This window comes from Rhinolophus sinicus, linkage group LG07 (genome assembly GCF_036562045.2).
Source record: "Rhinolophus sinicus isolate RSC01 linkage group LG07, ASM3656204v1, whole genome shotgun sequence".
Taxonomy (NCBI): domain Eukaryota; kingdom Metazoa; phylum Chordata; class Mammalia; order Chiroptera; family Rhinolophidae; genus Rhinolophus; species Rhinolophus sinicus.
In genome coordinates this window covers 11748848-11761181 of record NC_133757.1, presented here as the reverse complement: position 1 = coordinate 11761181, position 12334 = coordinate 11748848, and the positions used below count along the sequence as shown (strand labels likewise).

General features: G+C 49.5%; 1 protein-coding gene across 1 annotated transcript; it reads right to left on the bottom strand.

Moving 5' to 3' along the window:
- Nucleotides 1-2565: 2565 nt before the first annotated feature.
- On the bottom strand, nucleotides 2566-12274 carry SPMIP5 (sperm microtubule inner protein 5). Its single transcript, XM_019725242.2, has 5 exons — nucleotides 9505-12274; nucleotides 6982-7200; nucleotides 5399-5585; nucleotides 4874-4968; nucleotides 2566-4752 (listed from the first exon to the last, which is right to left on the bottom strand). Exons 1-5 carry the CDS (start codon nucleotides 9605-9607, stop codon nucleotides 4589-4591), a joined length of 768 nt encoding a protein of 255 aa, XP_019580801.2. The 5' UTR covers nucleotides 9608-12274; the 3' UTR covers nucleotides 2566-4588.
- Nucleotides 12275-12334: the final 60 nt, after the last annotated feature.

Below are 12334 nucleotides of genomic sequence, written 5' to 3'. Positions count from 1 at the left end.
CATTAGCCTCCTTCGAGGGGCCACCTATATTTTTCCTGGGAAGGAGGCCTGATTTCAGAAGACTGGTGGAGGCTGGTGTACCCCACTCTCCCCCCAAGCATACCCCTATTAGTTGAAAACAAGAGGCTGTCAAGGAGATGGAAGATGGCGCTGCCTGCCTGGGCCATGTCACCTAATGACAGTTCACACCTGTGGAATGCTCGCGCTAGGCAGGGCACCAATGGAAACTGGATGTTTGAGGGGGGGAGAGTAAATTGCTTATGGAACCCAGAAGCCTTTTAGGAAGGAAGCTAAGACCCCAACTCTTGAAACTTTTGGAGTGGGACGGGGTCTGATGAGCAAGGTCCAGGAGCAGGACACAGAGGCGAGGGCATCCAGCTTTGAGCCTTAGGTGAACTTCAAATTTTTGCCCTTTTTTTTTTTTGTTCCTTCTAGTGCTGTTAGCTGTTCTCAAAAAGAAGCAGAAGGCCTGTGAATTTTATGTTAGCCAAATGCTAGGCCAAACCCTTTGTGTTATCCCATTTAAACAACCTCATGAGGAAAGTATTATCATTTTATAACAGAAGACTTAGGCTCAGAGCAGTTAAGTTTCACACTCACGATCACTCAGCAGTTACGTGGCACAAACCCATGTGAGGACCCCCAAAGCCCAGCTCGCAACACCTTAATCCCATTATACTGGCTCTGTCACATTCAGTATACTTTTGTGTTTCTTACTTATTCTCTCATCTCTTTTCTTTTTCTGAATTGATCTTATGTGGAAACCATGACTCATTTTGAAGTGGTTTGTGTTCCTGTGACAATGGCCACAGAGGTGGCTCACAGGTCATAGCAGTGTGGTATGAAGGTTAAATGTGCAAACTCTGGCCTCAGACTGGGTTCAAACCCTGGCTCTGCCACTTCCTGCCTGTGTGACCCTGAGCAACTTATTTGACCACTGTGTGCCTCGGTTTCCTCATCTGTAAAAGGCAGTTATTTATATTAAATAAAGCTATTCCATGTGAAGGGCTTAGGTGAGAGCCTGACACTAGCAAAGGTCATTAGCAGCTGCTGTTTATACTAGTATTTGCTACCTGTCCTGCCTGCCTCACAGGGTGGACGCCTTGGAAGAAAAGTGCAGCCGTGAAAAGAGCATTTTCATCAGGGGCCAGGAGCCATGGCTTCTTCACCCTCGTCTGTTGATAGACCCCCAACCTAATCAGTTATAGCAATGGTCCTGGGTCACTTGACCCCAATGGTAGTTGATAATAGCAATATTTACTGAGCTTGTGTTGGCTAAAATTTGCCTGCCTCATCTCCTGATCTTCCGACCACACTACTGGGTAGACATTTTTGTTACCTGCTTTTAACAAACTAAGAATTAGAGTCTCAGAGAAAGGGAAGAAAGCGTGGAGCCACACAGCCAGACAAAAGCGGATTCGAGATCCAACTCTAGGAGTCTGATTCCTTGCCACACGCATCACAACTGGTGCCGCTGCAAAGTTACAGCCAGGACTGAGATCCTGTTTCAAGGCAGTGGGTCACCACTCTGCGGGTTGGGGAGTGAGGACAGAGAACCCATGCATCCCCACCCCATGACCGACCTGGGGGAACTGTCCATTTTCTGCACAGAAAGAGAAAGAAGTGACCCCAAACGAACACTAATTGTCATGGAAGTCAAACTATCCAGACAAAAGGCCCTGTTATCATGAGAAAACATACAAATCTGCGCCCTCCGATTCTTCACCCCTTCCAGTCCCAGGGAATTTTTGTCTTATCAGGTAATGGAATTGTTTTTAGTGGCAAGAATGAGCTCATTAAGGATGCAGTTTGTGCTAATAATGATAATTTGCGGTGCAGTAAAATCACCTCTCTACCTTGCCCGACAGACACTCTAGAAATTATAGGCTAGGGAGAAACAAAAAGGATAGAGATTAAGGAAAAGAATTGCGACGCGGAACTGTTTCAACAAAAGAAGTTACAGATTTACATATTGAACGTGGTGATCTTCACCTTGAAGTTGTAGAAGAATTAGATACTGCTGAGCAATTTTTTAAATCGCCTGTATTCATTTTTGTTACTCTGTCATTGGGTGGTTGGTTTTTGTTTTTGCTTTACAGCGCAAGCCGTTGTTTAAAGCTTGCTGCCAAATGAATTCATCAGTGACTTAAAAATTTTGATGCATGATATGATCCCATGGATGAGGTCAAGATGAGGGCAATTGCAAGAAACCGTTTCAGTCCTGGCATCCCTTAATTTCATGGGAAAAGCCCTTAACAACCTTGAGCTGCGAGCAGCTATCTGCAAACGCTGTGGTTTGGGCAGGGGACCAGCCAGATATACCTGTGTGGTTCATTTCTGAGGGGCCAGCAGTGATACAGCAGGTGGGGCCACTCCGGCCCAAGCAGTGAGGGCTCTGACTAGCTCCTGGTTTCCTTTCTGGGACTGTGGGGTCGCTCTCCCAGGGTTTTAAAGAAGCTGGAAGAAATTCTGACAATTCACTGAGCTTTGCCCCAGCCCTTTGAAGGAAATGCCAGCTACCTTCTATGGAAGTGTGCCTTTTTTTCTTTAAACAGACACTCTCTAAAAGGTTAAAATATCTTTTAATCAATTCAAATAAAGATCCTTAAAATAATATCTCTTCCTGATTATGAAAACAATACCTGTTAGCTGTGGAAAACTGAAGAACACACAAAAATGAAAATAAAAATGACCAGTAACACCATCACCAAATGCATCACTGTTAGCATTACGGGTTAGCTCCCTCTACCCACCTCCTTTTTTAAAAAACAAAAAACTGTGCGCGCACGTGTGTATGTACATATGGGTTTGCTGTTATTACAACCTGCTTTTTTCATGTACTATATCATGAATATTTTTCCACAACAGCATTCTTCTATCACATTATTTTTTTCCCCCCTTTCTTCCGCCTCCCCCCACCCACTCTGGTTCAAGCCGTTGTTTCTCAGTCTAGTTGTGTAGGACACAGCTCCCTGGCCCATGCTGGTTAAAAAGACAGCCATGTGACATCAGAGACTGTCACGTGGGGTGTCATGTGGGGTCTCTGGTCCCACTCCCCACATAAGAACGCAGGATATGGCGAGGCCGAAAAGGAACACCAACGGAGCCATAGATAGGGGAGTCACACCATTACACTCTCGCCGGCGGCTGGGTTGGAGACACACAGAGCAAACATCCGCCAGCACCCCAACAAGCGGTCTTCCTGCACCCCCGTCTCGCTGGCGGCCAGGCGAGACACCTGAAGTAGGATCCACACGATCCGCAATCCACCGTCCACTTCTCTGCCTGCCAACCAACCAACCAACTCAGTCATGGCAGTTATCTAGGTGACCAGTTGGCCAACTGGTTACAGCTGATGGCCATCTACTACCCAAGCCAGCACCTTTCTACGTGAGGCCAAGAGCTTGGAAACTGCTCTCTGGGACTCTGTCCCCACAGAGACACAGAGGTGTCAAGCAGGGTGTCATATGGGGTCTCTGGTTCTGCTCCCCACACAAGAATGCAGGACATGGTGAGGTCAAAAAGGAACACCCACGGAGCCATAGATAGGGGAGTCATACCACTATATTCTCGCTGGCGGCTGGGTTGGAGACACAGGAAGCAGGAGCCACACGATTCGCAGCCTGCTGTCTGCTTCTCTGCTGACCAACTTCACTTGCTACCTGCAACCCGCCTCTCTGCAATCCACAATCCACAATCTGCGCACTTGCTAGCGTAGCCATGGCAGTTATATTAGTGGCTAATGGCTAACCGGTAACAGCTGACGGCCAACTAGCCACAGCGGATGGCCATCCAATCACAGTTGATGGCCATTTACTAACAGAGCCAGCACCTTTCCACGTGAGGCCGAGAGCCTGGAAACTGCACTCCTGGCTCTGTCCCCACAAGAGGGATGCCATGTGATGATGAAGATAGACTGGAGTCCTGCACCAAGAAACACCCAGGGTGACCAACAAACCACCAGGAGCTGGGAAGAGGCAAGGGAGGATTCTTCCCTAAAGTTTCAGGAGATGGCTCTGCTAATGCCTTGATTTTGGACTTGTAGCCTCCAGAATTGTGAGACAATAAATTCCCGTTGTCTTACTCCACCCAGTTGGTGGTACTCTGTTACAGCAACCCTAGGAAACTAACATAGCTGTCTGCCAGCTGCTGGGCTTTCCTGGGGACTGGGTTCTTTAAAAACTACTGGGCATGGCGCCTGGGCCAGTGTTGGGAACGCTGTGTCAGGACCCAGGATGACTGACGGGCGGATGCATTAGAGAGCTGGGCTATGGCTTCAGGAAGAACCTGGTCCAGCTGCACAACCTTACCTCAGGTTTAGGAAGAAATGGGCTCCACCCTGACTCTTCTCAAGGTCAACATAACCTGGGAAAAACCCCACAGAAGCCTTTAGCATGCTGAGACAAATTCTCTTTCTTCCCACAAGACAATAAAAGGTCTTTATCATTAATGACATGTTGTTGCCAACCAGTCAGGGTGCTGGCGACAATTAAAAGGATTCTTATGACATGTCACTAGTGCCTTTGGGGTGCGGGTGAGGGGTGGATTCTCATGTGAGAATGGCGAGCTTTTGAGCCCCTCCGAAAGTTCACCTCTCCTTGGGAGGCTCTCCACTTCTAGCCTTGGCTGAGGACAGTGGCTCCAGATAAATCTTCCCATTACATGACATACTTGGCCTCTGAGTACAGCCACACATCCCCGGAGGTCCAGGGTCCTCTGTCAGGGGTCTTCTGAGGGCAGGACAGCTACCACCTGGAAGAGAAACCATCCCCACGAGTTGCAGGCAGGTGGCCCAGCTAAGCAGAGAGGCCACTGCAAACATTTCATCCCCTCTTTACAAATAGTAGAAAGGGAAGGAAGAGCCCTCCCTTACCTGGATTAGAGCAGTTCAGACACTTTGGCAGCAGCTCTTCATGCTGCAAAACCATTGGAGGAGAAGGAGGTGGCGTAGACCTAACTCCATATATTCTGAAGTAAGAACAAAAGTCATTCCTTTTATTGATAATAAAAATAATAATAACCTGTGCAGGTTCTGTATGAGCACGGGACGTTTATTTCTCATCATCTCCACTTTACAGAAGGGAAAACTGAGGCCACAAAAGCCACCCTAGGCAGTGCCCTACTCTCTCCCTCCCTCAGGCCTTAGGTTGCTGCCAGGATGGGCGGCCCTATTGGTTTTTACTCCCAGCCTCTCCCTGCAAAGCAGGACTTCCAGAGAATGCTGGGCATGGGTGGGGAACGGAGAGTGGCTGTGGATGTGGAAGGCCCTGCAACTACAAACAAGGCCCCATGTAAAACAAATCAGACACAAAAATAGTCCCAGTGCTGGGCTGGGTACCGGTGGCCCAAAATCTGCGCTTTCCCTCATTACCTGTGGTTACGCCCGGGCCAGACTTACTCCTCATACGGCTTCAGGTGCGCTCTCTTTGCCTGCTCCACGATGTCCAGGAAGTCCCTGTAGCAGTTCCTGGCCATGACAGTGTACCGTGTGGCACAGCCTAACTCCGTGACCCTGGCTCTCGGAAGGTAGCCTGCCCAGCCAGGGATCGGGGGCTCCTGGAGGGGCTTCTTGATGTATTTGCATTCTGTAAAGAAACACCATGCTTCCTGAGGGATTTGAGAAGCCACACCAGGGGCGGTGCTCCCAAGGTAGCTGCCGCCCCAACAGTGAACATGGTGAATGCCTAGGTCTCCAGATACCCTCAGGCTGGTTGATTCTCATGCCAGGCACCGTGGTAGGGGCTTGACATATAGCCTCTCATTTTATTCTCTCGCAACCCGTAAGAAGTTGGTGCCTTTATCACCTCCGCTTTATGGAGGAGACTGAGAGAACTCAAGGAGGTTAAGACTTGGCCAAGGTCACATAGCAAGGAAGTGGTAGCATCGAGATTCAAACCCACATCCGTCTGATTCCCAAGTCCTCGCTCTTAAACAGATCCTGCTCCTTTCTCAGATTGAAAACTTCAGTCATGGCTCTTTAACAGTTTTTACAAGGGAATCGAAAAACATCCAGGTCAGACTCAGCACCAGCAACCTGCCTGCAGGTCATGAGTGACTCTGGCTGGCTGGCTGGCTGACCTTGGGCAATTTCACATTCATGAGATGAAAGATTACATATGCCTTCTCCAGTTGTTGTAAGAATCTAATTAGGTCTCTGAGTCCCGTAACCTAGGAGCTGGAAGGCACCTTAGATAGTATCTAGTCCATCCTGCCCTGCCCTGGATGAAGTAACTGGAGCCCAGAGAGAGGAAGCAAGTAGCCCTAGGTCACACAGCAAATAGGCAACGAGCTGGGCTCAATCCCAAACTCTTAGACAGATGTTCTTTGTAATGTCTTGGAAAATTTTAAAGCACAAGAGACATGTTCTTAAAAGGCCCCAAACAATTATAAGAATAATAACAATGGCAATCAGTCCATTACTTTTCCTATAGGCCTTTAAACCTGAAAAGTGGTCAGGGCAAACCACCGTTGTGATTATTAACATTATATAATCACATCATCAGTTGTTTTTGTGGTTGTTATTCAGTGCAAAACCCCTTCCACCCAGCTAGTACCTGGAAGAGCTGGGTTCAAACCCAGGTCTGACCTTGGACAAGGGACACTACCTCTTGAAGCCTCACTTCCCCCATCTCTAAAATGGGAATGATAGCATTGACCTCACAGGATTGTTGTGAGTGGTTAATGAAATAATGGTGCCTGACATAAAGGAAGCAACTAAAGAGCAGAGACGGCAGCTGCCTGAATGTTTATGGTGAGACTTGCCCAGGGGCTCTTCGTTCCCAACACCCTCTCCCCTAACCTGTACTTCTCCCCCTGGAAATGTTTGTTTCTCGTTTGAAGAAACTGAGCTTTTCCATTTTCACTGCCACCTGGGGATTTGGAACTGTGCTCAGTTCTATGATGAATGTGCAACTCCGTGGGCCTGCCAGGCCCTGCCCATGGGCCTGAGGCAGAAAGGGGCTGGTTTCTGGGGGCTGATACCCAGACTCAAGGGGTGGTACTGCTGGTAGTACTCGTGCAGGGCCCGCAGGACAGCCTTCTCGGAGCTGACAGGCTTCAGTCTCTCGGCAGCAGCCACCGAACAGTGAAATTCCTCCAGCTGGTCTTTATATCGCTGTGTTTTCTCCTGAAAGGTTTTCAGACATTGGGACATGTCATCCTCGCTGGAGGTACCCTGGCAGCTGAGGTACGGGATGAAGCCTGCAAGAGCCCACGGAAACCACAGCCTTCAGCAAGGATTCAGAACCTCGGCCCAAACGCCGCAGATTTTCAGCCCCCCACTTGGTATTTCTTCCTTGGCCAACAACGCTGCATTTTTCCAAAGGCCATTAATACAAGCAGTGCTGCTGTTCCCACTGTGACTGGGCCCTCCCAAGGCCACAACGAATGACCTTGGCGCCGGGGAGGGAAGGCCCATTTCAACAAAGGCGACGACAGTAATATTCTGTGATAGCAAAGCTCGTGATGTCAGCCTGAATGGCAAACGGGGAAAGCATGTAATGGGCTGAAATGATAGTCTGAGGAGTAATTGAAATTATTCGCCTTTTTAGAGAGAAAGCTTATTTTCCTTGACACTTCCCAAATGCAATTTGGGATCTTTCTTGTTGGGACCATCGGAAAATTGCAGGCTTATTAAAAGCAGAGACCTATTACATAAAAAGGTAAATTCATTATCTGCAAGACCCACCCCTAGAACAATTTTTCATCATTTCCCACAAAATAACATATAATCATTACAATTAGTATGGTTAAACACGACTATTTATTTAAACTGGACGCTGAATCCTATGTACTACAATATTGTCACAATAAAACCATTTTTAAAAAAGAACAATGAGGGAAAACTGGTTAAGAACTTGGTTTGAAACTGTAAAATAAATAAATAAGTAACTCTCATGACTGAAGTCCAACATTTTTGCCTTTGTCCCTAGGTAAGGAAAACCTGGCTTCAGAGTTGAAGGCAGCAACCAACACCCCCTGCACCCTGCCAGATGCCCCCTGTGGAAGATTCTAATCACAAGAGACTGAACTTAAAGTCTTGCACCCACCATCAAATCTCCCCAATCCCTGGGCAATTAAAAGATACCCTAATGTCATGGGGGAGACCACCGTAGAAACCCAGGGGCCTTGCCACAGTGGTTTCTCCTCCGTCAGGGCCTACTCTGACCAGCACAGATTTTATAATTGTATAGAGGCACACACAGAGGAATACAAGCCACCTTTATTGACTCTTGCTGAGCACCAAGATATTTTAAATAGGTGATGTATGCTGGCTCCATCAATCCTGTACAACAATCTTATAAGTCCATTATTACCCCAAGGCAGTTGGTTGAACTGTGTCCCCCAACTACGTATGTCCAAGTTCTAACCCCTGACCTCTGTGACTGTGACCTTCCCTGGAAATAGGATCTTTGCAGATATAATTAAGGATCTAGAAATACAATCATCCTGGATTGAGGGTGGCCCTAAATCCAATGCCTGGTGTTTTTATAAAGCGAAAAGAGAGGGAGGTTTGAGACACACAGACACAGAGAAACAGGGCAGAAGGGCACATGAAGATGGTAGCAGAGATGGCAGTGATGCTGCCACAAGCCAAGGAACGCCACGGCCACCAGAAGTTGGAAGTGGCAAGGAAGGAGCCTCTGAGAGAGCAACAGAACACGTGTCTGTTGGTTTAAGCTGCAGCCCTAGGAAACTAATATACCCATTCTATAGAAATTTTTACTTACCATAGAGAGGTAAGTACCTTACTTACAATCACACAGACAATGGCTGAGCAGAGACTGGAACCTCAGTTTGTTCGAGCCCAAAGTGTGTTTTCTTAATGGACCAGGACCAGGGTGTGAGGCTGGGCAGCTTTGGGGTATTCCCCCTGCATCTCTCCTCCTAAGATCACCTGTATGTGAGGGCTGAGGGCCTACAGGGATCACTGGATTTGTCACAGGGATATGACTTAATAAGTTCTCAGTAACCCAGAAGCATTTAGTTGGGTGACCAATTGTCCAGGTGCCAAGGACAAAGGCATTTCCTGGGACACAGGACTTTCAGTGCTAATTCCAGGTAAACCAGCGCAGTTTGTCACCCTCGGTTGGGGGAACACAAGAAGGAATGGGAACACAAGAAGGGATGGAACCACAAGAACATTTCTATTGCACAGCTTGAGAAAGCCAAACTCGGGGAGAAGGACACGGCTTTGAGCTTATTCGTTGTGTCTATCCCCATTCATTGTGTCTCTCCTGGTCCAAATGCATTTGATGGACATTAAGTGCTTTCTGCATACCAGGCCATGTCCTGGGAGATTTGACCTAAGTTATATCTCTCTATTTATCAGAATCGTTATCAGCCATCTTCAGCAATGGGGTGCTCTTAAAAGTTAGTGCCTGTACTGGCTCAGGCACTAGCAGTAGGCCAAAGCACAGACATTAACAGTGGGCCAAAGCACGGACAGTGGCTGGGACCATGGCTTTCCTGCCAGGCGTGTCTGCAGGGCACGTCACCACTTACCACTGTAGCCTGGTGTGACTGGCAGCTGTCTCATGAAGGTCTTAGAAGACTCCATGATTTTGCTCTCTGCTAAAAAAGGGAAGCAGGAATGAAACAGTCCCATCAAATGTCCCTGCCTCAAGAACTCACCTCGAGTATGCTAGTGCCCTTGGGAGTGCAGTGACCTTGTCAGGGGCTGGGATGGAGACGCAGCGCCACCATCTTACACAAAACCAGGAGATGTTGCTGGCTTCAGGTATAAAACCAATGACCTGATACCAAGCAGCTTGCACCTCTTACATGAACTTAGGTAACAGGTATACAAATCACCACCCACCAGCCTCGCCCTTCCCTGAGGGCCTCCTCCTACCCCCACCCCCAACCTTCCATCCTTCCTTGCATCCCTCATGAACTGTGTACACACTATGACCACCAACTGTGACAGAGGTTAGAAATACAGAGGTTAGGAATAAAAAGATGAGCAAGACCCAGGAGCTTCCATGTAAATAAGACTCATGAGTCTTGGGGGAGGGGAGAGATGAGGTATCCTTAAACCAGAGCTTTTCTTTATCCAGGAGGAATCAGGTCACAGTGGTGATTTTTGCTGCCCACCAGCCCCCCCACCCCTCCACCCCACCCCAGGATATCTGGCAGTGTCTGAAAACATTTTGGGTTGTTACAACTGAGGAATGGGTGCCACTGGCACTGGTATCCAGTGAGTAGAGGCCAATGATGCTTCTCAACATCCTGCAAGGGTCAGGACAGCCCCATAAAAGAGAATTAAGAGTACATTCTGGATGGAAAGGGTCAGAAGTCCCAAAAGGCTGGCATGGAGTCCAACGCGGGTGAGCAGAGGGTGATGGGGGGACCACTGCCGCAGGAGTTTATGAGGATGCTGTCTCCAGAGCCAGACCCATTCCCTTTTCCCGGATGGTTCCCCTGCATGGGCCACGCCAGCGTCTCACATCTGTTGATGCTGCCAGGTCCTACTCTGCAAAGCCAGCTCATCTCTTAAAAGTGATGCCCTCCTGCCAGGGCAAATGGCCTCAGGGAGTGGGAGGAGAGGGCCATAATTAAGTTTTGTCAGCAATGATGGGCATTTTTAAAACAGTTCAAACATTTTTAGAGCTTGCTACCAGGACAGGCTGAATGTGGGACTGCATTCTTACTAAATCCTGGCAACCATCCTAAGGCTTAGTTCCTATTGGAGTCCCCATTTTACAGATGAGGGGGAAAGGGCATAGAGAGGTTAAATAGCTTGTTTGAGTGTTGTTGCGTCCAAGGAGGAAGGAACCCACCGCCTCTAAACTCTGAGCGGCAGGATTTTGTTGCCAAAAATAGGGCGTTAAGGAGGGGTCGGTGCGGGGCGCAGATGATGGGGGCGGGGCAGCTGAGGACCCCGCCCCGAGACCCTCCTGGAGGAGGCAGAAGGGAGGGACGTGGAGACAAGGTGAGCCGGGACCTGGAGGGGCGGGAATACGGCCTTCCACCCCCTCCACCTCCACTCTCTCCCTAGTCGCTCACCTGAGCTGGCCTGGATCGCCGCCCAGCGGGGCGCCTTGCTCAGGCCGGGCCTCCCCGCCTCCCGGCCTTTGTGCGCTCATCCCGCGTGGGAGGGGGGCGGGGTCGGCTGTCAGCCTGCCCCTCCCCCTCCCTCACCATCCGGCCGCCCCACCCTGAGCTGAGGCCCGCGGCCAGGGAGTTGGCGAACACGAGTGAATGTGGTGGGGCTTACCCCTGCGCCCCTCTCAAGAGTCGCCTAACAAATACTTGGTTTCCAAAGCTGTTCTCCATTCATGGTCTCCCCCAGCTGGGGCCCTCTTAAGTTTTGGAATTGGGAGGAGGGGCATGCGAAGGGGTCTAGGTCAAAGCCGCCTTTTAGTGATGACGCTGGGGCGGCCTGGGTTGGGGACCGGAAGCCCTGGTGGGAGGAAGAGGGTGGGCGAGAAGGGGCCTGCCTCCCTTGTCCCCAGACGGGGGCCAAAAGTCAGTGACCAGCGGGGTGCTGGCAGCAGCCTGGGAGAGGCGAGCGGGCAGATACAGGTGCTTCCCTTGGCCTTCTCCCACTCCGGCCCTTAGTTAAGGAGGATTTACAGATGGTCCGGACAGGTAACAGGGCAGAAAAAAACGGCAGTGCACCAAAATGAAGGAAGTGATACCGGGAAGTGGAGCCATACTCCTTTATAACCAGCCTCATCTTATGGAGTCCAAGGGGGTCCTAAGCTGCCTTCTCATTGGATGGAAACCAGAGGGAATGAGTGGCCTTTACAGACTTAGTCCCAGCCACTCCCTGTACAGAGAAGGAGAGAAGGCCTGACTGCTGTTTGTTAACTGCACCTCCCAGCATTCCCTACCTCAGCTCTCCTGGGAAATGAACTTCAGATGAAGGCCGATGTAGCTACCCACTTAGGAAGAGCCCATTTACACCTCCCTCAGGGTCCCAGGACCCCACCTCACACTATCTGGAAGCTTCTAGAGCCAACTCTAGAGAGTGACCCAGACCTAAAGGCAGCCAGCTTAGTGTGCCCGCTAAGATGCCAGGGCAAGGCGCCAGTCCCAGGCCTGGTGCTTTTTTTTTTTTTTTTAAATGACCTTCATTTGGGTGCAATGGAGTTGTCTGGCCCACCAGGCTTAGCTGCCTTCCCTTTGGCTAGACCACTTGCATCCAGCTTCGAGGGAAAGGGGGCTCAAGAACATCAATGAAACTTTCCTTCCCAAAGAACAAAGGGGCTGGTCTTGTTGGGATGAAAGTTCCTGAAGCTTGCAACACCTAGGAAAGGACCTGAAAAATCTATCTCCACCTGAGATGGGGAGGAGGGGGAGGTCAGTAATGATATGCCAGTACCTAAAA

Bases quoted from the DNA above. Each gene is read 5' to 3' on its own strand.
- SPMIP5 (XM_019725242.2), bottom strand. From the start codon at position 9,607: ATGGGACTGTTTCATTCCTGCTTCCCTTTTTTAGCAGAGAGCAAAATC. The intron at 7,201-9,504 runs GTAAGTGGTGAC...GGGCTCTTGCAG, and splicing joins AGTCACACCAGGCTACAGTG to GCTTCATCCCGTACCTCAGC. The intron at 5,586-6,981 runs GTATCAGCCCCC...GTTTCTTTACAG, and splicing joins GTACCACCCCTTGAGTCTGG to AATGCAAATACATCAAGAAG.